Source organism: Mauremys reevesii, unplaced genomic scaffold, assembly GCF_016161935.1.
Source record: "Mauremys reevesii isolate NIE-2019 unplaced genomic scaffold, ASM1616193v1 Contig81, whole genome shotgun sequence".
NCBI classification, from domain to species: Eukaryota; Metazoa; Chordata; order Testudines; family Geoemydidae; genus Mauremys; species Mauremys reevesii.
In genome coordinates, this window is record NW_024100897.1 from 43,778 (window position 1) to 70,279 (window position 26,502).

The 26,502-nt window shown below is 52.7% G+C and overlaps 2 protein-coding genes across 2 annotated transcripts; one reads left to right on the top strand and one right to left on the bottom strand.

Annotated features, from left to right (window-relative positions):
• Positions 1-1,542: 1,542 nt before the first annotated feature.
• Positions 1,543-10,686, bottom strand: LOC120394870 (gametocyte-specific factor 1-like). The gene is made up of 4 exons (XM_039519041.1): positions 10,566-10,686; positions 6,398-6,495; positions 4,123-4,249; positions 1,543-1,691 (listed from the first exon to the last, which is right to left on the bottom strand). The coding sequence occupies exons 2-4, from the start codon at positions 6,488-6,490 to the stop codon at positions 1,681-1,683; spliced, it is 231 nt and encodes a 76-aa protein (XP_039374975.1). The 5' UTR covers positions 6,491-6,495; positions 10,566-10,686; the 3' UTR covers positions 1,543-1,680.
• Positions 10,687-19,046: 8,360 nt separating this feature from the next.
• Positions 19,047-25,761, top strand: LOC120394866 (syntaxin-binding protein 2-like). Its single transcript, XM_039519039.1, has 7 exons — positions 19,047-19,119; positions 19,718-19,794; positions 21,972-22,050; positions 22,723-22,826; positions 23,978-24,126; positions 24,878-24,962; positions 25,726-25,761. Exons 1-7 carry the CDS (start codon positions 19,047-19,049, stop codon positions 25,759-25,761), a joined length of 603 nt encoding a protein of 200 aa, XP_039374973.1.
• Positions 25,762-26,502: the final 741 nt, after the last annotated feature.

A 26,502-nucleotide genomic window follows, 5' to 3' on the forward strand; every position in this document is an offset into this window, starting at 1 on the left:
ACTGTGGGAGCAGGGATGTCATCCCCATCCTCCTAATGTTCTCCTCCTCCGTAAAATACTTCCCTTCCCTGAGGCCTAAAATCTCTGCACTCTGACATGAGCAATGCCCAGGGAGTCCACATCACACATCGTAAATCGAGTATAATCAAGATCGGTTGAACTGGGGTTGGAGAGTTCTGTTCACATACATCGTCAAAGTAGGCCCGGATCTGTTCGGTGAGGTTTTTGAAGGAAGAACCAATGTCCTTCTCTTTCAGCTCCTTCAGGACTTTGGCCAGTGCTTTCATGCTCTCACCAATCACTTCAGAACTGAAAACGTCATGTAAGGCCCCGATCAGTATGTTCAGAAGAAACTTCTTGTACTTTTTCACCTGTACAAACATACGACATTAAAGAAAACTTATCACTGATCACACTTCTAAGAACTTTTCTTTAGCAGTTATGAAGCTGTGGGAATTTCATCAAGCCTCTCTCCCTCCTGAGATCTATAGCTATATTTCAGACCAGGTGCTAGCTACAATGAGCCAAACTCGGTAACATAATACACGTGCATAATCCTATTATTAGATTTCTAGTTACTTAGATTCCAAGGCCAAAAGGGTTCATTGTGATTATCCGGTCTGACCTCCTGCATAACATAGAACTTCTCCGAAATAGTCTCTGAACTAGAGTACATCTTTTAGAAAAACATCCAATCTTGATTTTAAAATTGCTAGTGACCAAAAATCCACCACAACAACTTTTGGTAAATTGTTCCAATGATTAATTAAAATTACTATTAAAAATGTACGCCTTATTACCAGTCTGAATTAATCTAGCCTTTTTCTCCATTGAATCTTGTTATACCATTGTTTGCTAATGTGAAGAACCCATTATCAAAATTTGTTCCCCATGTGAGTAGTTATAGACTGTCCTCAAGTCACTCCTTAACCTTCTCTTTGTAAAGCTAAATAGATTGAGCTCCTTGAGTCTATCACTAAAGGTATATTTTCCAATCCTTTGATAGTTCTTGTGACTCTTCTCTGAATCCCCTCTAATTTATCAGCATCCTTCTTGAATTGTGGACATCTGATCTGGACACAGCATTCCAGCAGCACTCACATGAGTGCCATATTCAGAGGGAAAATAACTTCTTTACTCTTCTTCAAGATTCCTCTGTTTATGCCTCCAAGGATCATTTCAATCCTTTTGGCCACAACTTCGCATTGGGAGCTTATGTTCAACTGATTATCTGCCATGGCTCAAGTTTTTTCTCAGCATCATTGTTCCCTGGGATAGAGTCTCCCGTCCTGTAAGTATGGCCTGCATTTTTTGTTCCTAGATGTATACATTTACATATGGTTACATTAAAGTGCACATTGTTTGCTTATGCCCAGTTTACCAAAGGATCCAGCTTGCTCTGTATTGACTGCAAAAAGGTGACTAGGGTATGGGAGAGAGCAGAATTTGGCCTAGTGCATTGTGTGCAGCCTCTGTAAACTCTGAGCAATTATTTCCCTTGGATTCTCTACTTATGTTGCATCCTATTCAGTATTCTCTCATACCTTCACAGGCGCCCCATTGACTATATTTCCCAGGCCTCTTACAGCCATCTGACGGACAATGCTGTTCCTATCCTGTGACCTTTCTTCCAAGATGCGTAAGACAATCTTAAGCAACTTCTTCTCCCTGAGCATGGGATCAGTCATTAGCTGAAATAAAATCAACATGTCCATTAGCACCAATATGATCCTTAAGATTGGGAATAGAATTTGAGCCGGCATAGAATACACTAAAAACAACAAGGAGTCCTCCTATAGCCACAGTCTTGTGGATACAGACTAATATGGCTACCCTCTGATACGTGGCACATAACACACTAACTTTATCATTCCACACAAATGAGAAATGTCTTAAAACATGCAGCTTTCCTTTTGGGCACTATAATAGGGATCCACTCACCTCTTGAGAGCCCCTTAGTGGCCAGGTCTGGTACCACAGTCCTTTTCTCACCCCTGGTGCACCCTGCCAGCTGACCTTAGTGAGTCTTCTGTGGCTCAGGCCTCTGGCTAAGTCCCAAAGTCCAAATGAACCCCTTCTGGGCTAGTCAAGAACAGTCCCATTGCCCTCACTAGGGTCTCCAGCCCCAACTCTGGGTCCTTGAAATTCTGCTCTTTGTTCAAGCTCTCCGTAAGCATTGTCCCCTTCCTGGGGCTTATGCCACTGTAAGTGGTAGGGGATCCAAGGCCTGCCCATAACTCTGGGTTCCAAACCATGGACCCTGTAAACAGTAGTTAGGCACCGCTTGATTTCAGTTCATTGTTGCTTTTTCCTACCAGCCACTTTTAGCTTCACCCTCACCTCAAGGTTCAAGTTCTTAAGGACTCTCTTCCTGCAAACCCAACTTAAGCAAATGCTGCCAGAATCAAACTCTGGCAATCCCTGGAATTTCTGTGGCCAGAGAGCAGCATCATTTCTTGCCCTCCAGTTCCTGGCAGGAACTGACCTGCTAAGGCCCTGCAGCTCCTTTTAGCTGAGCCTGATGGGCTCCGATTGGCTGCTCTCATGAGGCCTCTCTAGACAGACCCAGATTTGTGGCTCTTTTCCTGGGGCAGGGTGCAGTAGGACCATGGGGCCTCTTGTAAGGAGCCTCAAAGCCCAGGAACAGCCCATCCCAGGCACAGATCGATTGTTTTCCTTAGAACCAGATGAGCCCCTAAGATAGTTACTTAGCATAAGTGGAAATATGATGCAGATGTTAGAGGAGGGCTGTAGAAAGGGAGGATGGTCCAGCAGTTAACACACTTGTCTAGGACTTAGGAGACCCAGGTTCAAATTCCTGCTCCCTCAAAGACTTCCTGGGTGACCTTGGCAAATCACTTAGCCCTTCTGTGCATCAGCTCCCTGCCTGTAAAATAGGAATAATAGTGCTTCCCTACCTCCCAGGAGTGTTGTGGGGATACATACATACATTACAGAGTTTTGAGGTACTCAGATACAATCGTCATGAGAACCTAAGACAGATGTGAATGTATTTGTATGTTGCTTGTTTTATAGTATTAGGACACTAGGTTCATTCCGAAGATCTGCTGAGTGAAACCAAAACCAGGAGCTGTTGGTTAGTATCAGCACTGGGACTTGGCAGAAGAGGTCCAGTACTTCAAACTCTGTCTGTATCTCTCTCAGCCAGCACCTGTGGTTGTGTAGCTAGTATAGGCAATGACAGCAATACAAATATCAGCGAGAGAATGACTCCGAAAGGTAGAATGAAGTTCCTTGTCAGTTATTTCAAGAGTCAAAGAATGGGACTAAGATTTTTCAAGTTGTAGTGTGTGTCAAAGCCCAAAGAGCCCTTTCCCAGGAGGTGTTTATGGAGATCAATGAAGCACAGTGTTTTCTGACAAAAGAAGTTCCCCACTGGCTCTCCTAGCACCTAGTTAGCAATTAGCAGGGCCCAGCACCCTAAGCCTGGTGTTGGGCACTTCAGAAATGCTGGCCCCTAGTGCTCTGCTCTCTGGATGCAGGTTTGCAGGCCAGCCGCATCCCCTCCCCCGGGAGATGTTAGGCGAGTCAGTAGCTCCTGCCCCAGTGAGCAGATGGTAGAGACCAGGACTCTTCAGTGATGCCAGGTGACCTGCCCCCTGCTGTGCCAGGCAGGGAGCATGTCCCCCAGCTAGCCATGAGGATACTTCCTGAGCCAGCTGTTCATCTCCTGCAGGCTATGGGCATTGGGGAGGGAAAGGGATTTCTAGCCAATTCCTGCAGAATCTGTCAATGAAGGAAGAGCAGCAGAAGCCCAGCCTGTTCTATGCTGGGATTTCAGCCACTAGAGCAAACTCTGCATGGTCACGATTTATAGCAGTGCAGCTAAGCCAGCACCTGCTGGTACAGAGGGATGTGCTGGGCAACAGCACTCAGCCTTGCTCAGACCAAGTGGACCTACAGGAGTTGTGATGAGTGCAGGGTATGCACACATGAACTACCCATTGCTCGGGGCTTGCGTTGGTGTCCAGAGCAAAATGCCCGAGAACAGACTCCCTTGCAGTCTCCCTAGGCTGGGGCAGGTCAAGTCAGTCAGCAGGAGCAGGCACATATTAAAGCAGGTGTGCTACCGCCAGCTCCCCCCCACTCCCCTAAGCTTACCACTGAACAGCTCTGGCGCCCTGTTGTCTGTGCAGGTGGAGATGTGCAGCTGGAGCTCTCGCTTTGGGACTCTGTGGCGAGCATTGTAGGGGCACGTGGCCAGCTCTTTGGCTCTTTTCTTGTTATTCTGGAAGAGAAGCCACAAGATACCACTATGCAGAGACAGCAGGGAGGTACCATCGTGAGTTCTGCTCACTGCTTCCACAGCTGCTCGTAGAGGGAGGCAGCTGAGAGGTCCTCTTAGGGATGCATCAGAGCCAGAAAACTGGCAAGCTGGAAACAAATCATTGCCTTGCCGAGTGCTTACTGAGAGAGCACCACTCAGTAGGTCCATATGCTGCAGCTGGGAGCAAGCCTCCAGACTGGACAGAGACTTGAGCTAGTGGTGCTCAAAGTAGCGCGCTAAAAATAGCAGTGTGGACGCTATAGCATGGACTGGAGCTTGGACTCTCAAACCTACAGTGTGAAGCGGGCTTAAGAGCCCAAGCCACAACATTCACATTGTGATTTTTAACTGTATTAGCTCAAGCCCCACTACTGTGAGCCCATCTACCTGGGCTGTGAGACTCTCCCCTAGCTGTGGTGTAGACATATCTGTATGTGCAGGGAACCTGGTACATCTGCAGCAGTGCTGAATTTCTTGGGTTTGATTCTTGGTTGCTCCAGCCCAGTCCAGGAAGAGATGGGGAGTGGAACAGGCTACCTTAGCTCTCCCTAGACTTGGGCTGGGCTGCTCCTGCCCTTGCTGCTGCAAATTAGAGCAACCTTTGGGCTGCTCTGACTTATGGGGCTCTACTTCTCATGGCCCCTGGGCAGCAGAACACAGGTATAGCAGATACTCTAGCTACACCCAATGCAGCCACAACCTGTTCCCTGCATCGGGTGCAGAGCCGGGTTAGCTTGGAGCCTGCATCCAACCCAGGGAGGCCCCTCTGCAGGCTGTTGTTCCAGGAGACCATTTCCACGTGCTTCAGGTCCCTTTGTGCAGCCAGAGTATCCTAAAGAGACATTAGTGTAACCTCACTAAGGCACCGGGGCCCCTCAGTGAGGCAGGGCAGGCCTGGATCCAAGCTGCCCTGAAGTTCAGGAGTTTTTGAAGCCTGGGTGTCTCCAAGGATTAACTCTGCAGTGAAGACATAACTCGGGCGATCAGCATTTGGGCTGGCCTAGCCCAGGTGAACAGCCACACCACAGAGCCCTGCCCAAGTTGCTGGGGCCACATTCACTCATGCAAGACTCTCAGATTTCAGGGGGAAGGGGGCACAGCGGAAGTGGAGGTGGTGTAGCTGCTGGCTCTCAGCTGAGCTGCTCCATCTCTTCCCCCCCGCCCCCAGCAAATTGTGGGACAGCATTAGAGGACTATCAGGTTAAGTCTGGATCTTCAGTGCAGAGAGGGCAGATTACCAAGAGAGGCTATCAGACTCTCTCCTACTCCAGCATGGGCTGGCTCACCCAGGTGTGAAGCAGCACCACACCTGGGCCAGAGGGTTTGTGTGGATGGACAGGAGCCAGGGTAGGGGCAACACCCGAGTTAACTGGGCAGTGAAGATAAGCCCCAATTGTGAGTTTCACAGAAATGTAGGTCTGGAAGAGACCTCAGCAGGTCATCTAGTCCATCTCCTGCACAGAGTCAGGACGAAGTGTCACCTACCCCATCTTAGGCGTTTATCTTAAAAGTCTCCCTAGATAATCCCTGAATCTCCCTTGCTGCAATATAAACCCATTATTTCTTGTTCTGTTGTCAGCGGATAAGGAGAACAATTTATCACTCTGTTCTTTATAGCAACTATTACCTACTTCAAGACCTATTGCCCCCCACTCCAGACTAAACAAACCCAATTTTTCCAATCATTCCTTGCAGGTTATGTTTTTTAGACCTTTAGTCACTTTAGTTGTTCTCCTCTGGACTGTCTCCCATTTGTCTACATCTTTCCTGGAGTGCAAGGCCTAGAACAAGACACAATACTCCAGCTTGGGCGTTATTAGTGTTGAGTACAGGTGAAGAATTACTTCTTTTGTCTTGTTTACAACACTCTTGCCATTACATCCCAGAATAATGTAATACTATTGCAAAAAGAGCAAACATTGTGACCCATATTTAGTTTGTGATCCACTATAAACCCCAGATCTTTTTCTGTAGTGCTCCTTCCTGGGCAGTCATTTCCCATTTGGGGTTTGCACTGGAGGCGGAGGAAAATAGTTACAGGGAACAAAGACACGTGGCCATCTCCTCTGGGCACCTCAGACTCTGTCTCACCAGGTAGCTTGCTCTTACCTCTCCGCATTTGACCAAGTGGTAGGGGAACCTGGAGGCTCGGATCTGGTGGTTTTTATCATAGGGGCATGGGATGAGCCGCTCAGGATCCATCACACCTGCACAACAGAAGGCACATGATGCACAGATAGTATCAGAGGGGTAGCCGTGTTAGTCTGGATCTGTAAAAGCAGCAGAGAGTCCTGTGGCGCCTTATAGACTAACAGACATATTGGAGCATGAGCTTTTGTTGGTGAATACCCACTTAGTCGGATGCACAGATAGTGAGGCCAGGAGGGGTAGACTGCTTGGGGTGATGCCTTCAGCAGCTATCACCCCCATATTGAAGGCTCAGTTTTCCCCTTCCACACACAGCTGATCCCAGCAGAGAGCAAAGGGGAGCCCCAGCACTGTTTATGTGGAGCTCGGGCTGTTTCTGTTCCCAGAGTTAGAAATTTGGCCAGAGGGTACAAGTGATGACCTCGGGCATGGCATGGCCGTGGGTTGGCCAGTAAGCTCTTAGGGTTTCAGTTGGCAGCACATGGAAGCAGGAAACCATTAGCCCTGCAGCTAGAAACAGGCTAGAAATGGGGGTGTTATCAGGGTTAAAGTAGCACCCATTGTGCAGTGTCAGGAAAGTTCCCACTAGGACAGTCTCCGGTGATAGAGGGAAGGACACACACACTTGAGGAAAACTGCAGGGGAAAATGGGGTCTTTCAGATAGACTTTAATGTGGATGGGATCAGGGCTCTGAGGGTAAGTTCAGTGAGATCACACCTGGCAACAGCCTCCTCCAAGTACTCAGAGACCATGAGATTTTAAAGAGTAATAAATGATAGGATCAGAGACTTTACGCATGTTTCCAGATTTTATCTGCAACCACAATGTAAGCAGGGAAATATGGGGAACTTTCCTGGCTGCTGCACTACCCCAGTGGAATTGAACAGCAAATGGATCTGAGTCCTTGCTCCCACTCCCTTTACCCAGATGTCTGCCTGACCTGAAGGCCTCCCTTTCTGCTCTCCTGTGCAACAGAGTCCTTGTAACCCTGACAGGGCTGGGCCCAAGATCCCTGGGAGGCTTCACCTCTAGTCTCGTCATGATCATTTAGGCCAGGGTGTCTCCCCTCCAGGGTGCTCTCTCCACACCAGCCACTTCCCTGGCCCAGCGAGCAGTACATTAAGTTCAAACTGAATAGGATGTATTACACAGCAAGGAACAATAAGAAAAATAATGCAGAAATGGAAAGACGAAGACACAAGGACCCCACCCTGTGGCACAGGGACACCACAGCCAGCCGTCTCTGCGGCCTCAGGAAAGTTCACAGCTTGTTCCTCGCCCATCCCAGGCCTCCTGGCCAGGCCCTGACTGCGCTGCAATGACACTGCGGGTCAGACACTTGCTCTGGCGGTGGCCACACACCCTCATGCTCTGGGGGCAGGACCCTGCTCCTCAGCATTGTCCCCCGCTGGGGTCATGAACAACCCCCCCCCTCTGAGTCCAACTTGTGAGTCCTCGTGCCTGGGGGTGTCCCCCTGCGCTGGGCCTGCTGCCTGACATTGCACCCAGCTCCGGTGTAACTGGTAGCACAGCCTGCGTCTGTGGCTCCTGCAGTGCCCCTGCCTTGCCTCTGGCCCAGCTCCGCCCACTGCTCTCCCCTTAGCTCCGCCCTGTGCAGGCTCAGGCAGCTCCAGCTCACACAGAGGACAAGACCCCAGGTTCCTGACTCCATCATTGGTCCATTTGCCCTGTCAATCAGGCTGACCTAGAGCATTTGCCTCTCCCTATTGGTCTTGGGGACTGTCAGTCTCAGGATCTTGATTTCTCATTGGCCCTTCCCTTTGAATCCTGGGAGAGGGCCAACCCAGGAACTAGGCCTTAGGCAATTGAAGGCCAGTAGCATCCTCCCAGCATCATGTCTCCAGGAGCTGGGGTGTTAGCTAGACACCAGGCTCCATAGATTCAAGGCAAGAGCCACAGGCATTGGTAGCAGAGCCCACCTGCCATGAGGACAGTGCAGGAGCTGGCAAAGAGCCGTCCCAGCCACACCGGCAGGCAGGGGGCATGGTTTTCACCAAGAGATATTGACACTTCAGCTGGCACCTGGCTGGGGATGCAGACAGCTGTTGAAGCAGGAGGGCTTGTCTACACTACAGGGTCTATAGCAGTGGCTCTCAGCCTGCAGCTCAATCAGTACAGAGAGCTGCAGCCCATATGACATCCTCAGGGCCATACAGGTAGTATTGGATGTGGCCCTCAACACATTGTGGGCTGCATATGCAGCTCACAATGGTAAATAGGTTGAGAACCACTGGTCTATAGCAGTGTAGCCATAGTGCTGTAATTATGCTGGCGTAACTTCATAGCTCAGACACAGCCTACGTTGTGAGAAGGGCTCCTCCTGTCACTGCAGGAAAGCCACCTCCTCCAGCACCTTAGCTGCTGTTTTAAGTGTAGGCCATGCCTCAGTCTCCGACAAGAGTGCTAAGTGCTGCTTTCTGCATAGTAAGGACTCCTGAGTGTTCTTCAGAGACACAGGGTGGGGCTCCGCCCTAATGCGTGTGCAAAGCACCAAGAGAACTCTGCTCCATTTGAGCAGTGTTGCTTGGCTACACTGGGAAGCTAACTAGCAGGACTAGTCTAGTGTTATACCATTACAGCTATGCCAGTCAATGCCCATCCTGGGCTAGTGGCATTTCACAGCCACTTCACCTCAATGCCTACCTGCAGTGGCACAAGCGGCCAGGCAAGGCAGATCAAGTCCCCAGTGCCTTACAGCCGTGGTTCTCAACCAGGGGAACAGGCCCTTTGGGGGTCACCAGCAGGTTTCAGGAGGGCCAGCATTAGGCTTGCCAGCACCTAGAAAGCCAAAGCTCCACTGCATGGCACTGAAGATAGGGGCTCCAAGCCCCGCCAGCCAGGGCTAAAGCTGAAGCCTGAGCAATTTAGCTTCATGGGACCCCCCTGTGGCATGGGGCCCTGGGAAGTTGCCTGCTTGTTAAGCCCTAATGCTGGTCCTGGCTTTTATATGCAGAAAAACAGTTGTGGTGGTACAAGTGGGCTGTGGAGTTTAGGAGATAGGATGATGTGGGAGCCTCAGAAAGAAAAGGTTGAGAACTGGTGAGGCCACATCTGGAGTATTGCACCCAGTTGTGCAACCCCAACCCCTTCCCCCCCCCCCCCACAGAAAGGATGTGAACAAATTGGAGAGAGTCCAGAAGAAGGCAACAAAAATGATTAGGGGGCTGGAGCACATGACTTATGAGGAGAGGCTGAGGGAACTGGGATTGTTTAGTCTGCAGAAGAGTGAGGGGAGATTTGATAGCAGCCTTCAACTACCTGAAGGGAGGTTTCCAAAGAGGATAGAGCTAGACTGTTCTCAGTGGTGTCAGATGACAGAACAAGGAGCAATGGTCTCAAGTTGAAGTGGGGGAGGTCTAGGCTGGATATTAGGAAACAGTATTTCACTAGGAGGGTGGTGAAGCACTGGAATGGGTTACCTAGGGAGGTGGTGGAATCTTTAAAGCCTGGCTCGACAAAGCCCTGGCTGATATGATTTAGTTGGGGTTGGTGCTGTTTTGAGCAGGGGGTTGGACTAGATGACCTCTTGAGGTCCCTTCCAACCCTGATATGCTATGAACTCCTGCTTTACAGGGTCAGCACAAGGACCTGGCTCATATTGCTAAGAAGCCCAGCACACATACTGCAGCATTATAGCCATGAAATGGGGACAGCATTGCACTGCTCTGTTGCCAGGCACTCTGAGATACATAGTGCTTTGGCTCAGTAGAAAAGCTCGGTATTGCTGTTATCACAGCTTCAACAGGTTAAGGAGGCTATAAAGCCTCCCACTAAATATTTTGTAAGAGCCTTTGCTAGCTCTCTGCCCCCCTTCCCAGGAGCTCAACTCAAGCTCCAATGCTACTCAGTTCAGAAACTTGGGCTGCCTTTAGTTTTTACCAACTCCCACCTCCAGTTTTCTCAGGAGGAGGTTTCCACAGCAGCTGCTTCCCCTCCCAGCTCCTAACCCTCTGAGCAAAGAGAGGCCAGCATTGGAGCTAGAAACCAGATACCTGACTAAGGAATCCCAGAGACACAGTCTCTTTAAGTCTTTCAGACTAATTTTAAGCACCAAACCCTGATGTTACTCCACCATAACTCTTCCCACAGAATCTTGTCTGTACTCACCACCTCACAGAAGGTCCTTCTCTGGAAGTTGTATCCTGCCTCCCAGACCAGCCCCTCCCACTCTGCTCATTAAGCAGAGTTCAGCTCCTTTTATAGGCCACTTATTTAGCAAATTCCTACCTTATCTCTCAGATAACATCCTCCCTTCAATCTATTCCCAAGTATGAAAACAAGCTCACCCCAGTGGTGGTTATGGCTGGCTTATATGGCTCCTTATATGGCTCAGACTGGGGGTCACTGTGCAGGGATGGGGCCCTGCCGTTCCCATGGAATCAAGGCCAAACAGATGCATGGTTTAAAATTCTGGAACTGGGTGCAGATGTCACTGAGGGCCTGGCCAATGGCAAAGGAGCTTTCAGAATGCTCAGTGACATCATCCTACATGAGCTGACGCAGACAACACAGGGAAGTCTTAATGCCAGCTTGGGCTGGGGCCTGGGTGATCCCCTCATTCAGTAGGGCTGTGCTGGGTCAGTGCCTGGCTGGGAGACTCCTGATGGCACTGAGGACTCCGGAGCTGGTGGTTTCTCTAGAGAGCTCTGGTGGGTGCCATGCTGGGAACCTGACACTTGCAATTGTGATAGATTCCAAGGGAATGCAAGTCAATCCTGGGATCCTGGCTATTGACAGTCTGGCTCCCTAGTGCCTCTTGGGCTCAGCAAGTGAGTCAAGTAGGCAGCGATTCCCAGTGGGGAGAGCACTGGCCTGGGACTCAGGAGTTCTCAGACCTGGCTTCTATTCCCTGGCCTGCTGTGTGACTTAGGCAAGTTCCTCTGTTTCCCCACCCACCCTGTGTCTGTCCTGTCCAGACTGTGAAGCCCCTGGGGCGGGGAGGTCTCTTGCTCTGTGTCTGTGCAGCACCTGGCATGACAGAGCCCTACATGTGATCAACTGGCCAGTGAGCCACTATGTGTGGTGGTCTTGTTGGTGGGAGGTGCCAGAAAGTCGGCGCTGGAGGCTCATTCATCTCCTTATCCCCCAACACGCAAATGGCAATGGAAGATTCTCGCACTGCCCCGCAAACAGCTCTGCTCGATCCTCCCCTCTTTCCTGTCACTGCCAGCCAGGTGGCCAGTTAGGGCCCATGGCGAAGTGGGGACATTCTGTAATATTTTTGTGACTCCTACCTGTACTGCGGTTTCCCTCTGTACTCTGTGTTGCTACCCAGTGGGTACAAAAGAGTTAAGTCACTGCCTGGGGTGGGAGGATGGGTCCTTAAGGAACTGGTGAGAACCCACCCATAACAACAGAGAATCTGAAAAGACAATGGAAGCCCCAAGGACTGAACAATTGACACTACAGTGTGAGAAGCTGGTGGCTCTGCCTGAAGACAAAGGACTAATCTCCACTAAGAGGTGGAGGAAGGGAATCAGAGCTGGCTTTTGGAAGAGGCTGGCTTGCTCTTATGTGGGTTGAACTGAGTGAGACAGAGAGCCAGAATCAGAACTGGCATCCTAAGCACTTGGCTGGTGGATTGTTCTTGCTTGGCCAGATGGACTCTGTCTTTAACTTTATTTCTCTCTGCTGACCTAAGGACTTCCCATGCTGGGTTCCAGTTCACTAAAAGACCCTGCTCTGTTTTGAAAGGCTGCTGGTGGTGCTTCAGATCCTCCTTGAGGGGTGCCCTGAAGCGGACAATGTCAGTACAAGCCTCCGGCAGGGGTCTGGCTTGGGTGGTTTCTTTGTGGGGAGCCAAGGAGACAGACAAGAATTGAGTTCTGGAGTTGTGGAAGCCATAGGCCTGGCCCTGTGGAACTACCAGGGTCACTCCTGAAGGACAGGTTACAGGCTGGCCATAGACCCTGTGGATCTGCAACAGGGCCACTAGGAATTAGACTGATTCCCATGCTCAGGGCAATGACTTTCTGCAGCTGAGGGGCTGCCCACACTATGGGCTTGGCTACACTTGCAAGTTGCAGCGCTGGTAGAGGCTTTCCAGCGCTGCAATTAGTAACCGTCCACACCTGCAAGGCACATCCAGCGCTGCAACTCCCTGGCTGCAGCGCTGGCTGTACACCTGGTCAGGTTGGGGTGTAGCGATTGCAGCGCTGGTGATCCAGCACTGCTCGTCAAGTGTGGACACACACCAGCGCTTTTATTGGCCTCCAGGGAATAAGGAGATATCCCAGAATGCTTTTAACTAAATTACTCTCTTTGTTTTGTTATGCAGCCTCTCTTTCTTTTGTTGTGAACTCCGATCGGAGCTCCGTTGAACTGCTTATCTAAAATATATTTATAGGAAATGTGCCTTTATTTAAAAGTTACACTCCTAATTTTAAAATACTAATAAGCACAGGCCACACCTTGCACAGTGCCTTGGTAATCTTGAGTATGAGTTGGTGAAGAGGATTTCATGTTTGCATTTCAGAATCTAGAAGCAATGTATTGTTGCCAGTGACGACAGCATTCTAGATCAATTTAAAGACTATGTTTGGGTATCTGTCCTCTTCGCTGTCTCCTTCATGCCCCAATTTAAAGATGTCTCTTCTGACACACTACTAAAGGAATGGGAACCAAATCTTAAATTTGTGCCTTCTTGGAAGAAACTCTGAATACGTCTGCCATTTGAACAGACTTTGCCTGCCTTGCCTTACTCCATTAATGCCTTCTGACTAGTTGTGGAAGAACCTGCCACCCTTGTAAACACTACTTGTCATTCACTGCTGTTTTATCAATATGCAGTTAAATTCTATTATTGAAGTTCTAAAAATTGGAGCACTGAACCGTTAGTGCTGCCTTGTGGTATTTCTGATTAAACACATCTCTATAAGGTGTTTACATTTTCTTCAAAAGACAGTCTGTCACTTTTTGGTGTCAGTTTAATCTGAAAGAGTATCTTTAAAAATGTTTAGTGTTTGTAATGTAGACACTTACCAAAGTTGGTTTTGTTTGGGGGTTTTGTCTTTTGCCAAAAAGTAGTTCAGTGAAAACTTTTCTCTGCAAGCCAGCAAGATGTTTCCAGTGTAGAATCAGTGCCAAATGTAGTTTAAAAATGTATATATATTTATATGTAATCAGTTTGCATTACTTCACAAATTGTCTTCCCTCTAAACTAGTCCTCTGAGTGAATGTTCCCTTAGGACTTCGGGAAAGGTTGGTAACAAACGCCGTTGCCTCTTCCCTCTTCTCGACAAACTTTTTCGGTATGGCTGACTGTTCTCCATGAGGAGGGAAAGAAATAACTTGGTGCTTCACCCAGAGTCACCACTATGTGTACCCTCTAGTCTGTCTGTTTCTAATTTCTTTCCAGTCCTTGTTTCTACTTCCTCTGTATAGTTTTTCCTTTCTCTTGTCTCTTTTTTCCTCCCTTACTTTGCTCTGTTGGCTTATAATTAACTATCTGAGGCCTTGCCTGTGTCTTTGAGGATGAAGAGGGAGAGAAAGGCAAGGATTTCTTTGCCTGCTGAAGTAACTTCTGTTCTATCTTCATCACTGCAGTGACTTCTTTGAATGTACAAAGTCTCTTAGAAAAATAACTCGACTGTATAAATGCACCATGGACCAGTAACAAAGCTAACAGTACAAAAATGTAATCTTATTTACTCACAATTAAGAAACTTTTTATTATTATGTTTATGCTGCAGCTTTTAAAGAAATATCAACTCTCTGTACTAGTTCCTACACTGTCAGAGGTTTCTAAGTGTATGTCACCAGGGAGGCGTGTGTCCCTGCACTGTGTTGGCCTTTGTAACTTTTAATAAAGCAGCTGTTGAAACTACCATGTGTTCCTCAGCGTGTGTGTGTGTGGGGGGGCGGCTGTTAGGAAGAAAGGTCTCTGCTGCCTTGCACTGCTGGGGAGGCGGCTGCACCTCCTGGGTGGGCATTGAGGGCAGAGTGGCCCATGGATGGTTGCCGCGCTGGGCCAAGCTGTAGCCCCAGATCCCCACCCTGGGTGATGGGCGGGGGGAGGGCAGGGGGAGCTGGGTGCTGAGGCGGCGGCTCGAGCCCCAGCCAGTAGGTGGTTCCGTCTCTAGATTTAGCCCCTCAGGGGGTTGGGGGTGGCTGCGTGCGTGTGTTCCCTCTGTGTGCTGTCCCAGCTCTGTGCACACAGCTGACACAGCAGATCTCGAGAGAACCCCCAATGACCACAGACTCTAGAAAGAAACGAAGGCACGTCGGCCAGGTTAATTGTCGAAGAAAAACACAGTCTCCAGCTCCCTGGCATAGAATTCCAAGGTGCTGCTGAGGTGTGGCCAGCTAGTACTTATGTGCTCCCTGACAATGGACTCAGCTCAGTCACTGGTGGGACTTTCCACTGCCCCCGAGGCTGGCCAAAGACACTGCCCCAGGGATGCATTCTTATACACCGGTACAAACACGTTACACATCACTCCTGACGTATTGAGGTGCAACCCTTCTACCTAGCAAGGTACAACCCTTCTACGTAGTAAGGTGCCGCCTCTCACCTTGTACATGTTGGTTCGAACAAAACAACTCTCCATCATATTACCCTTTTGGCCCTGTCATTGGGATGGGTCAACCTGTTCCTTGTTATCTGTGAGGAGTATACAAGTATGCAAATGTTCTGATATCTGATGTCTCTTTTCGCAGCATCAGCCCTTTTCTTGCCAGCTTCTGAGAGCAGGGCCTGCCTCTGGCTCACAGCTTAACTTTGCTTTATGTTAGTAAAGTCTTGACCATTACTTTGGTCCAAGCCTTAGTCCTCATACTGGGCCTCTGATAAGGGTTTATCTTTCAGGGCCTCCTCTTACTACAGGGGCTCCCTGACAGCCGCTCTGCCCCACCACACTCGTATTGCCCTATGGGAATGCAGGGGTGGGGGCGGCCCAGGGCCCAATGGGAGGCAGCTGTGTGGTGAGTCGGAGGCCGAGCCTGCTCACTGTGGGGCTGTGTGAGGCTCTCAGGAAGGGGGAGAGAGACCCCGCTAGTGGCTTGACCCTGGAGGGTGATGGGGGAGCCCGAGCTCTAGGGGTTCTACCTAAAGAACCACCGGGCTGAGGGCAAGGTCTGTAATTCTCTGGCCTTCGTGGGGCTCAATAAGCCCTCCTACAAGCTGGAGTGCAGGTGAGGGGTTGCAGGGGCTCTATAACAACCACCCCCGGGCAAAATGAGACATGAACTTATATTCACCCTGTACTGAATTGCAGCCACTTCTGGGGTGAAGGGCAGTAGCTGCATAACAACACACAGCAACACTGCACAGGGATTGCCTGCCCAGCACTGAAATGCAGATATCTCTGGGGTGGAGCGCAGAAGCAGTGTAGTAACAAAGCAACACTATACAGGGATCACTCACCTGGCACTGAAATGCAGACATCTCTGGATGGAGCACAGCTGATGTGCAACAGCACTCAACAACACTACACAGGGATCACTCACCCAGCACTGAAATGATGCCACCTCTGGGGTAGGAATGCAGCAGCTGCTGAACAGCCAAAGAGAGAACACTACTCACAGTTTACAACAGGGTGCAAAGAAGACTCTCACTTCCATTTGAAACTTCTGGGGGAGTTTAACAGCATGTTCTGTTTCTGTAACCTGAGCTGAACAGCAGCCAGGGCACAATAGCTTGGGTCTGCACTGTGGGTAACCAGACAACAGCTCTGGCATGAGGGATTTGCTCTGACTGATGGAGAGAGGAATGAGGTAGGGAGCCAGTCAAGCCTGGGGAAACAAATTCCTTCTCCAGGAGGCTTTGCTCCAGGATCTTGGAGCCCAGGCTCTACAGCCATTAATTACTGCACCACCCAGCCAGAAGGGAAGGGCTGGGGCAGGTCTCTGCACTCCACATGTCACACACAGACAAGGCAGAACGAACCATGTCACAGAATGAATCAATTGCAGAGCCTGGACTAGAACCCAGGAATCCTAACTGCCAGCTCTCTGCTCTGACCATTAGACCCCACTCCGCTTGCAGTCAGGATTGAACCCAGGAGTCCTGACTCCTAGACCCCCCCCCTCCACCATTCCTCTAATCCAGTGGTTCTCAACCAGGGCTACATGGGCCCCTGGGGGTATGCAGAGGTCTTCCAGGGGTACATCAACAGGCTACATAAAAAGCATTAGTGAAGTCAGTGCAAACTAACATTTCCTACAGAGTATGAGAAAACTCAGCCAAAAGTTTGTTGAGTATTCTCAAAGGGGGGAATTGTTGGTGTCATCAGGCATCTATACTAGGCCTGAATGAGCCAAAGTTATTTTATGCTTGTCCAGAGTGCCTCCATATTAAACTTTAGTTGAACTCCCAGGTTAGAATTGAGAATGGAATGTGTGACTGCTCCTTATCAGTGCAACACTGGCACCAGGAGATAGTAAAAAGAGGCCTACTTGTCTCTGGTTTAAGAGGAGGAGGGGGGAGGCAAAGTAATAAATCCAGAAGTAAACCAACCTAACAGCCTTGAAAAGTTACTAACAAGATGAATTGTTTGCTGTCAAGGATGATTTAATTGCTAATTATACAATATGTCTACTATATAGGAGGAGAGTAAACGAGGGAGGAGAATAGTGGGCGGTAACAAAAATGTCTAACTAAAATCATGTATAAGAAGGAAAACACAGCTTGCATCTGTGTGCAGGATTTGAGATTGTAATGTCTCCCTTGCACCTTATTTGGGCTCAAATAAATTTTTTCTGCATTCTCCACCTTGGTGTGTCTATTGGAGCGAGGTACACCGGGCAACGAACCACTGTTTGCTGCCTCAGGCCTTTTGGGCCGGCAACACCGTGAGGCTGAAGAGCAGCAGGTCTGGGGGGCTCTCCAGGTCCTCGGCCACCAGCATGTCGGGGGTGAGGGCAGTGAGCACGAACTGATCCACCTTGGCCACCAGCAGCGCCGCAAAGCCCAGGGAGGAGGCCACGTTCTCCGCGCCACCCCACAGCCGCACCACCACCTAGAAGTACTCCCGCTCCACGCCGCCCAGAAGCTCCACCCGCATGGGGACAGAGTCGCAGCTAGGCCAGGGCTTGGCTGCCGTGTGCTGTTAGCAGATCCCACGTTTGGGGGGGAGCCCAGTGCTGGGATGGCAGGGGGTGTGGGTGGGTGAGTGGAAGAGAGAGCCCAGTGCTGGGGCTGCAGGTAGTGCGGGTGGGGGGGCACTGGTGAGCGGGGGGGAGCTCAGGGCTCTGGGGGGGGGAGCCAAAATTCTTTTGCTTGGGACGGCAAAAAACCTAGAGCCGGCCCTGTCTCTTGCTGCACGGGGTCAGATCCTTAGTTCAGCTGCGCTCGTATCTGGCCTGGCAGAAAGGAAGGGTGATCAGAGCCATGGCCCATCTAGCCTGCCAGCCCACAACAGTCGGTGACTGGGGGCTCTGCTAGGAGCACATCATTAGCTGGCCTGAAAGCAGCCTCTGAGCCACTTCCCCGAGGAGTCTTTCTACTAGCCAGTGGGTCCTGGCTCAGGGCACAGCCATCTTGTCCGAGCCCCACCACTAATCCCCGTCTCTTTCCCTCGCAGAGATCTTCAGCGTTGTCTTTCGCAGCGTGAAGAAGGAAGGAGAATGGAAGGTAAGCCGGCCGGGCCTCCTGCCTCCTGCCCTGGTGTCCCCCTGGGGATATGCTGTATCCATATATTGTGCTCCTCCCCGTCCAGCCTCTTGGGATTAATTAGGAACCTGAGGTTTTCCAGGCTGGATCAGATCCCCGCTCTGTCTAGCCCATCATCCGTTCCCAGCTAGACTTGGGTATGTCTGTCTTCCCACTGTGCTGGATCAGACCCACCTTGTCCAGCTAGCCCCGTATCTTCCCCCCTCCCCCACCGGATCAGACCACTGGGCCCAGTGAGCCAGCCTGGGTGGGAGGAGGAACAGGAGAGCGCCAAGCATGGGGGCAGTATGCACCATTGGGCAGGCAGGTTATTGAGCCCCCGGCATGGACTGGGCTGGGGTGTGTGGAGCAGTGGGCTAGGCCGGTGCGGCAGAGGGAGCACAGGGGACTAGCTTTCCCAGTGTGCTGGGCTGCACAGAGCAATGGGTTCATTCGGGACGGCAGGAAGGCGGTGGAGATGTTGGGCCGATGGCCTACAGGGGAACACGGGGAACACGGAGACTCCTCTCGTTCCATTTCTCCATGCCTGATCCTGGTTCTGTCGGAGGGCTGGGGACCGGGTACGTGGTGGATCAGAGCAGGGCACTGGGAGCTAGGACTCCTGGGTTCTGTCCCTGCCTCTTGCACTCACCCTGTCACCTGGGCGAAGAGGCTGATCTCCTCCAGTCTAGGAGGGTAGAGCCATTCCCAATGGCCGGGTGTCCCAGGTTTGTCTCCGTCTCCTACATCTCGTACCAGCCACTCTGCACGGAGCTGCTCCCCTTGTCGCTCCTCACGCAGTCCTTAGCACGGTCAGCTCAGCCAAGTGCAGGCTTGGTAACGGCCCTGCTGCTCTGCTGTGGAAGGGCTGGGCTGGGAGCCATCGGCTCTGCCGTTAGCAGTCGTTCTGCTCCCTTGGCTGTGCCATGGATGATGATGGTGGGCGGCTGGGCTCAGGGCAGTGACTAGCTCCCCTCTCGCTACCTCAGGTGCTAATCATGGACCACCCGAGCACGCGCATCCTCTCGTCGTGCTGCAAGATGTCCGACATCGTGAACGAAGGCATCACACGTGAGTGGGCCCTCCCTCCCATCTGATCCCCCCGCCAGGGCTCCCCTCCCCCTTGGACACACCTCACAGTTGGGGAGTTGACTTGTCTATATTCACGTTTGCATCTAGTTTCCTCCCTTTGCAGCCCCCTAGATGCCCTCCTTGCTATTGGTACCTTCCCAGCCAGCTCTAGTTCCCTTAGCCCGGCGCTTTCAGGCCCTGGAACCTCTTCAGCGCTTTTCTCAGCTCCCGTTAACTCCTCGCTGCTCCTCCCCCACGCTGCAGGCAGGGTCCTGGCTGGGGAGGGGGAATGCTGGCTCCCTGCTCCAGGGTGGAGGAGCCCTGGGGTTGAGGGGCACAGAGCTGAGCCAGGGCTCTAGCGGGGTGCCCCCAGCACAGTACACAGGGATGTTCCCTCCCTGCTCCGTACTGTGGCAGCATCACAGCCCATGGCCCCACATCAAAGCAGCTGCTGCATTGTAACCTGCAGAACCTCCCAGCCTGCTGCCAGCAAACATCCCTGTTCCCCTTGGCTTTCCCTCCCCCCATCCCGGTGGAGAGCAGCTGGGGTGGGTGGCTAGGACGCACTGACCCACACCCAGTGTCTGCTCTCTCCTAGCTGTGGAAGATATTGACAAGTGCCGGGAGCCAATCCCCAGCCTGGAGGCCATCTACCTGCTCAGCCCTGTGGAGAAGGTAGGAGATCGGGCCTGGGGCAGCTGGATGGGGAGCAGGGGAGACCCCGGGGCAGCTCCTCGTGCTGCCTGGAGGTGGCGCTGTCCGGGGGGATGCGCAGCACGACCTCAGGATGGGAATGGGGCTAGTAGGGGCCCCCCAAGAGGCTGCTTCCCCGGAGCTGGGCTTCGTGTTCTTTGCCACGGGAAGCACAGATTGTCCCACGGACCTCTCCGCAGTGCAGTCCCATGGGGGTTGGATGGGATGATGCAGCAGGTGGAGAGAGGCAACCTCAGCTAAGCTGACCAGATAGCAGGTGTGAAAAATCGGGACAGGTGTTGGAGGGGTAATAGGATCCTATAGAAGAAAAAAACCCAAATATTAGGACTGTCCCTATAAAATCGGGACATCTGGTCACCCTAACCTCAGCTGAGACTCAAAGTGAAGGAGAATCGCTGAGGCAGAGGCTCACGTAGCGGGGGCTGTGGGGGAGGAGGCTCCTGCGTCTGCTGCAGGGAGGCGAGTGGAAGGAGACCAGGGGCAGGGGGCACTGGCGGAGCATGGTGCAGCCCAGAACCCACAGGTGCTGCCCGCGGACAGAGCGCTGTAGTAGAGGCCTGCGAGCTGGGGCCTGGGGCTCGGGACTGGTGTAACGATGCTGGTTCTGGTGGGACCCAACTGAGAGTGCCAATTCAGGACAAATTGCTTAAAACAGGGCAGTTTCAGCCCAAGGCTGGGGGTTTTCCACCTCTAAGGCAAACCAAACCAGCCAGCCAGAGGACTTTGGTCTTACCCCAGTAGCTAAGCACAAGTCACACAAGGAATTCCCTTAGACACTCCCATCTCCCAGTATCACCACAAGTGCCACTCTTTATGGGGACAAATGGCTATGAAAACCAATGCCCTAATAAAAGAAAAAGGGTTCTCCTGATCCCTAAGGACCAAGCCCCAGACCCAGATCAATATATAAATCAGATCTTACCCACAAATCACGCTGTTGCCATTCCTTTAGAATCTAAAATCTAAAGGTTTTTTCATAAAAGGAAAAAGATATAGATGAGAGGTAGAATTGGTCAAATGGAATCAGTTACATACAGTAACGGCAAAGGTCTTAGTTCAGGCTTGTAGCAGTGATAGAATAAACTGCAGGTTCAAATCAAGTCTCTGGAGTACTGTACATCCACAGCTGGGATGAGTCATTCGGTCCTTTGTGTAGAGCTTCCTTGTAACAAAGTCCCTCCAGAAGTATGAAGCAGGACTGAAGACAAGATGGAGATGAGGCATCAGCCTTTTATAGTCTTTTCCAGGTGTAAGAACACCTCTTTGTTCTTACTATGGAAAATTACAGCAAAATGGAGTCTGGAGACACATAGGCAAGTCCCTGCATACTTTGCTGAGTCTCAAAGCATATCTGCCTTCTCTCAATAGGTCAGTTGTTTAGCTGATGATCCTTAGTGAGCCATCAAGCAGGCTAGGCAGAGCTAACACCAACTTGTGTGGGGTGGCACCCAGAAGCATGGCAGAAGTTTGAAATACACACAGTCTAGAGCCAATATTTGTAACTTCAACTACAAAAATGATACACATATACAGCTAGCATAACCATAACCAGCAAACCACAACCTTGTCTTAGACACCCTATTTGACCGCATTTATACAAGATTTTGTTCCTCTACAACCATGTTCTATATGGTCCCTGTTCACATCAATAACGTGACAACCGGGCAGCCAGGTTCTCACCTGTGACAATGCCGGTCACGGAGTCTGAACAGCTTCCGAACACCCTGCCTGGCTAGCTGGTGTGGCAAAGCTGCAGTTGCCCAGTGTGGCACCAGGGGAGGGAGCGGGCCCTGATGGCGGCTGCCTGGGATTGCTGCTCGGCCGGCTGTTCCCTGGGCACTGCTCAGAGCTCACTTAGTTCAGCAGCAAGGCCAATGCCAGGTCCCGTCTGTGGCCGAGCACGGACACTTGTGTGCCAGCGAGAGACGGGGCTGGGCCCTGAGGCTGTCCTGGGCACATGGGCACATGCCCTGTTCCAGGTGGGGAGGGAGCCCAGAGCCAGGGGGGTGAAAACCAGCCCACCTCCTGACAGCATAATGCTGGACCCTGAGTCCCCAGGGGCTGGGCATGGGCTGGGCCCTTCAGGAAGCAGGGAGGGGCCTCGGCTGGTGCTGACAACCCCCTTCCCCCCTTTGCAGTCGGTGCAGGCTCTGATCAGTGACTTTCAGGGCACCCCCACCTTCAACTACAAGGCGGCTCACGTCTTCTTCATCAGCCGTGAGTATCAGGAGGCAGCAGATTCTCCAGCTGGGAGCCTGGCCAGCGGCACAGTGGGGGTGGGGGGTCTCTCTCTGCCAGCAGGCCAGTGCCCCAGCAGACCAGACCGAACGACCCCACCTACCCCTTCCCCCCCTTCTCCCCCACGGGCCTGCCTCCAGCCAACACGGCTCACAGCGTGCGCCCAGAAAGGCCGCCTCTGGCTACCATTCCCAGCATGCATTGCTCCATCAGTCCCAACTGGGGTGGGGGGATGGGACACCACCAGAATACCCAGTGTGTCAGGGTCACATCTGCTTCTCCCCATTACAGCGGCAGGGGGAGCCCAAGTCCCCGTTCCTCCTTGTGCATCATCCTGAGCTGTACACTCCAGTCACTTCCCCCTGTGGAGGGGCTGAGGGAGGGTGTGAGACGGGGCTGCACAGGAGAGATTGTGGCCCCCCCTCGCTGCTGATGCTGCAGAAGGCGAGAACCCGGCATGACTCTGGTTTGGTGGGGCTGGATTCATCATTGACTCCTGTGTGTCCCTGCTGGCTTGCCCAGGTTCCCCACAGGTGTGCAGCACTACTGCCCCTGCTGTGCCCATCCTGGCCTTGTCTGGGGGGGGCGGCCCTGTGCTGGGGGTCCTGAGCCCTGTGCCTGTCACCCCCACCCACTGCCTTTGCCTTGCAGCCTGTCCTGAGCCTCTGGTCAAGGAGCTGAGGAAGTCACGGGTCACCAAGGCCATCAAAACCCTCAAAGAGATCAACGTGGCCTTCCTGCCCTACGAGAGCCAGGTGAGGGGTGGCCGGGCTTTGGAGGAGCCGGGCTGCGGGGCAGACGGTGACGTACGACACCCCACCCTTAGTGTTCAACGTGGCTGGGGGGTGGGGGGGAACCTTTCCCTTCTAGGGCCCTGGGTTTATCGCCAGCACAGGGCAGCAGGGACTAGCCGGCTGCTCACACCCTGTGAGACGGGGAATCGCTGGCTTAGATGTCTGGGGGAGGAGGGCCCTGCCTCCCCGGCTTTACCAGCTCTTACTGATGGTTTATACCAGGCCTGCAAGACAGCCCGATACTCCACACGCCTGCCCTTTGCCCAACAGCCCCATCCCCTCCTTGTGTCGTCAGTGGATTTCCCCCCTCACGCCCCTGAGGGGAGGGCTGTGTTGTCAGCCCCATTGCATTGATGGGGAAACTGAGGCACAGAGCGACATGAGCCTGGTCTACACACACACGCTTTGTTGGTCTGGGTTTGTCACAGAGACGAGAGAAAAAATCCCCCCTGTAACTGATGCAGCTGTGGTGGCAGAGCCCCTGGGTAGATGCCGATATGCTGGCCAAGCAGTCCTTTCGCCACTGTAGCTTATTTCATCTGGGGTACCGGTGCCAGCTGTGCCAAGAGAAGCTCTGGCTGGTATAAGCTGAGTGTCCGTCAGGAGGCTTTGCTGGTTCACCCGTCCCGTTGCGCCAGCAAACCCTTCATGGCCGATACTGTTTTATTGGTGTCCAGGCATGTTTGCCCCAATGGCTCGTTCTGTTCGGCCAGTGAAATAAGCGACAACAGCAGGTGCGCATTGATGCCAGGTTTGCCCGTGGCTACACTGGGGCTTTCACCAGACTAGAAGCGTGGCCAAGCCCCCTCCCCCAACATTGACTTCTCCAGGGCAGAGACACACCCCGAGGGCACCTGGGAGTCTGCAGCTCAGTAAGGACCTGAAGCCGGGGAGTCTTCATCCCAGGCTGGTGCGTGAATCTCTGGGCCGCTGTCCCTCCTCCACAGCAGGAGTGGCTCTGGCAAAGGGCTCTCCCTCACTAGGGGCTCGCTATGGCTCTGCCAGTCTGGTCTGGTCCAACAGCGCATCTTAGGGGCGTGGTATGGGGCACAGCTGGCCTGGCTGTGAGCGGTTGGCACCAGGGCCTGATCTCTGCTCCCCTCGCCCCCCAGGTGTACTCCCTGGACAGGCCACAGACCTTCCACATCTGGTTCAGCCCCTACCGCTCCTTGGAAAAGAAGAAGGAGCAGGAGATGCTGGCAGAGCAGATTGCCACATTGTGCGAAACCCTGGACGAGTCTCCAGCCATCCGCTACCGGAAGTGAGTGTGCCGGGGGAAGGGGTGTGACGAAGTGGGAATGTTCTTAATGTTTTCGCTGAATACTGCGTGGGTGCCTGTGACGCAGCAGGGAGAGGGGAGTATTGACCTGGGCAGGTTGCAGGGGAGTTTTGCTGGGACTGTCTGCATTGGGGATGGGAGACTTTCCTTGAGGCCAGATACCTGAGCATGTAACCTGAGAACCAGGAGCGGGGTTGGAGCCAGGTGACACCTGTACCCAGGAAATGGACAAAGGCTGGAGGAGGAGTCGGGGGGAGGCTGGGTGAGACGGCTGGAGAGAGTTTCAGTTTGGAGCTGGCTGGGAAAATGGAGGGGAGCCTAGCCAGGGCTCTGGCCTCCCTGGCGCCCCCAAGATGGACCTGACTGAGGGGGTCCTGTTGTCTGTACTGAAAGACCTGTCTTGGACTGTGTTGCTGTCATCTAAACAAACCTGTTTTACTGGCTGGCTGAGAGTCATGGTGAGTTGCAGGAAGCCGGGGGTGCAGGGCCTTGTCTCTCCCACACTGTGACAAGGGGTACCCAGCTATCTGCTTCAGGAAGTCAGTGTGCCCGGGGAAAGGGGTACCCAGCTATCCCCTATAGGAAGTGAGTGTGCCGGGGAGGTACCCGGCCATCCGCTACAGGAAGTGAGTGTGCCCAGCGGGAGAAGGGTACCTGGTCATCTCCTACAGGAAGTGTGTGTGCCCCTGCGGGAGAAGAGGTTTCTGACCCATAGGGTTTGTCTTTGCTGCAGGGACCATGAAGAGAACTTCGACCTGGCTCGCGCTGTGCTGGCCAAACTCAAGGCGTTCAAGGAATACGAGCCCAGCATGGGAGAGGTGAGTGAGCTGTGCCGGCCATGCCCTCGCCCTGGGACAGAGCCGCGGGGGGAGCACATGAGAAGTAGAAGGAAGGAGGAGTGATTTCGAACCTGCCTGGAGATCCTGGCGGGGGGAGGGGTGGGGTCTAGACCTCCTTGGAGATCCTAGGGGTTGGCAGAACAATAGCATTCCCTGTGTGGGGACTAATGGCCCCAGCCCTTCTCTAACACTGGCCGTGGGCAGATCTCAAAGTGCTCTACAAAGGCCAGTGTCCTTATCCCCTCTGCACAGATGGGGAAACCGAGGCACCGCCTGGGAAGTGTGTGCCCAGCACAATCTCTCTGTTTATAAACAGGGCAGTTCGGTCACAGAACTAAGCTTTGCACACGGAGCCTCTTCCACACCTGGACACTCCTGTCTGTGTGTGCTCCTACACCCATCCCCATGGTATCGGAACCTCACTAATGAATTCAGCCTCCCAGGGGAGGCGGGGTGGTCTGTGTTACAGATGGGAAACTGAGGCATGCAGGGAGTCTGTCAGAGCAGGATTAGAACCCAGCTCTCCTAAGCCTTAGCCACAAGTCAGCCCTGGCCTGTGGGCTCCCCCCAGCTCCTGCCGTCCCCATCCCACCCCCAGCAGAGGGGAGCTGCAAACCCATCCTGCCCTGGATTCTCGCACAGGAAACCCAGTGCCTCCTATCCCCCTAGGAGAAGCAAAGTGATGTAAAATCCAAGACCTGCCCAGATCTCCCTGTCCTGTTGCCTCTGCTCTTGCTTCCAGTCTTTGCTGAGCTGCTGGGAGACTGTGCACCTGTGACCACCTGGGAATGTTTGTAATATCTTTTATGAATCTGATGCGTGCCTCATTTAAACAGCTGCTGCACCCCCCCCCCCAGAGGTGGCTGCATGTCAGTGGTGGGAAGGAGTTTACTGTGAAAGGCACAGGGCAGTGTTTGGTCAAACAGTGCTGGGAAAACTGTTAGTGCATGAACGACGGGCCAGCTCCTTTGCCCTTGGGCCCTGATCTAACACCCAGCCACTGCTGCAGGGGAGGCGGCCAGGGCAGGGGCTTCAGGGAAAGGATGAAATGAGCCAGTACTAATGGCAAGCCCCAGCCGGGAGTGGAGTTGGGCATCTCCCTGAGCCTGTGCCGAGGAGGAGGCTGCGGGTGGCTCTGGGTCAGTGGGGATCCTGGGCCCGGCTGCCTGCAGAAGCATGTAGAAGCAGCAAAGAATCCTGTGGCACCTTATAGACTAACAGAAGCATGTTTGTCAATTCCAGAACCACCCGAGTGCCGGATTGTGGCTCATTAGGGCCCGACTCTCCCCCTCTCCTCCCACTTGGGGCCTGCTTGGCCTCCCTCCTCCCAAGGAGAGGTGGCTTGGACCCCCACGCTGATGGGCCCTGCCAGCTGCAGCCTCAGCCCGACGAGCTGGGGGGAGCTTGGGGGGATAGTGACTGGGGAGGTTGGCGATGGGTGGGAGGGGACAGGGGGATGAGGGGGCAGAGTGGCAGGCAGTGCCCTGCAGTAGAGGTGGGGGTGGCGGAACCAGGGGAC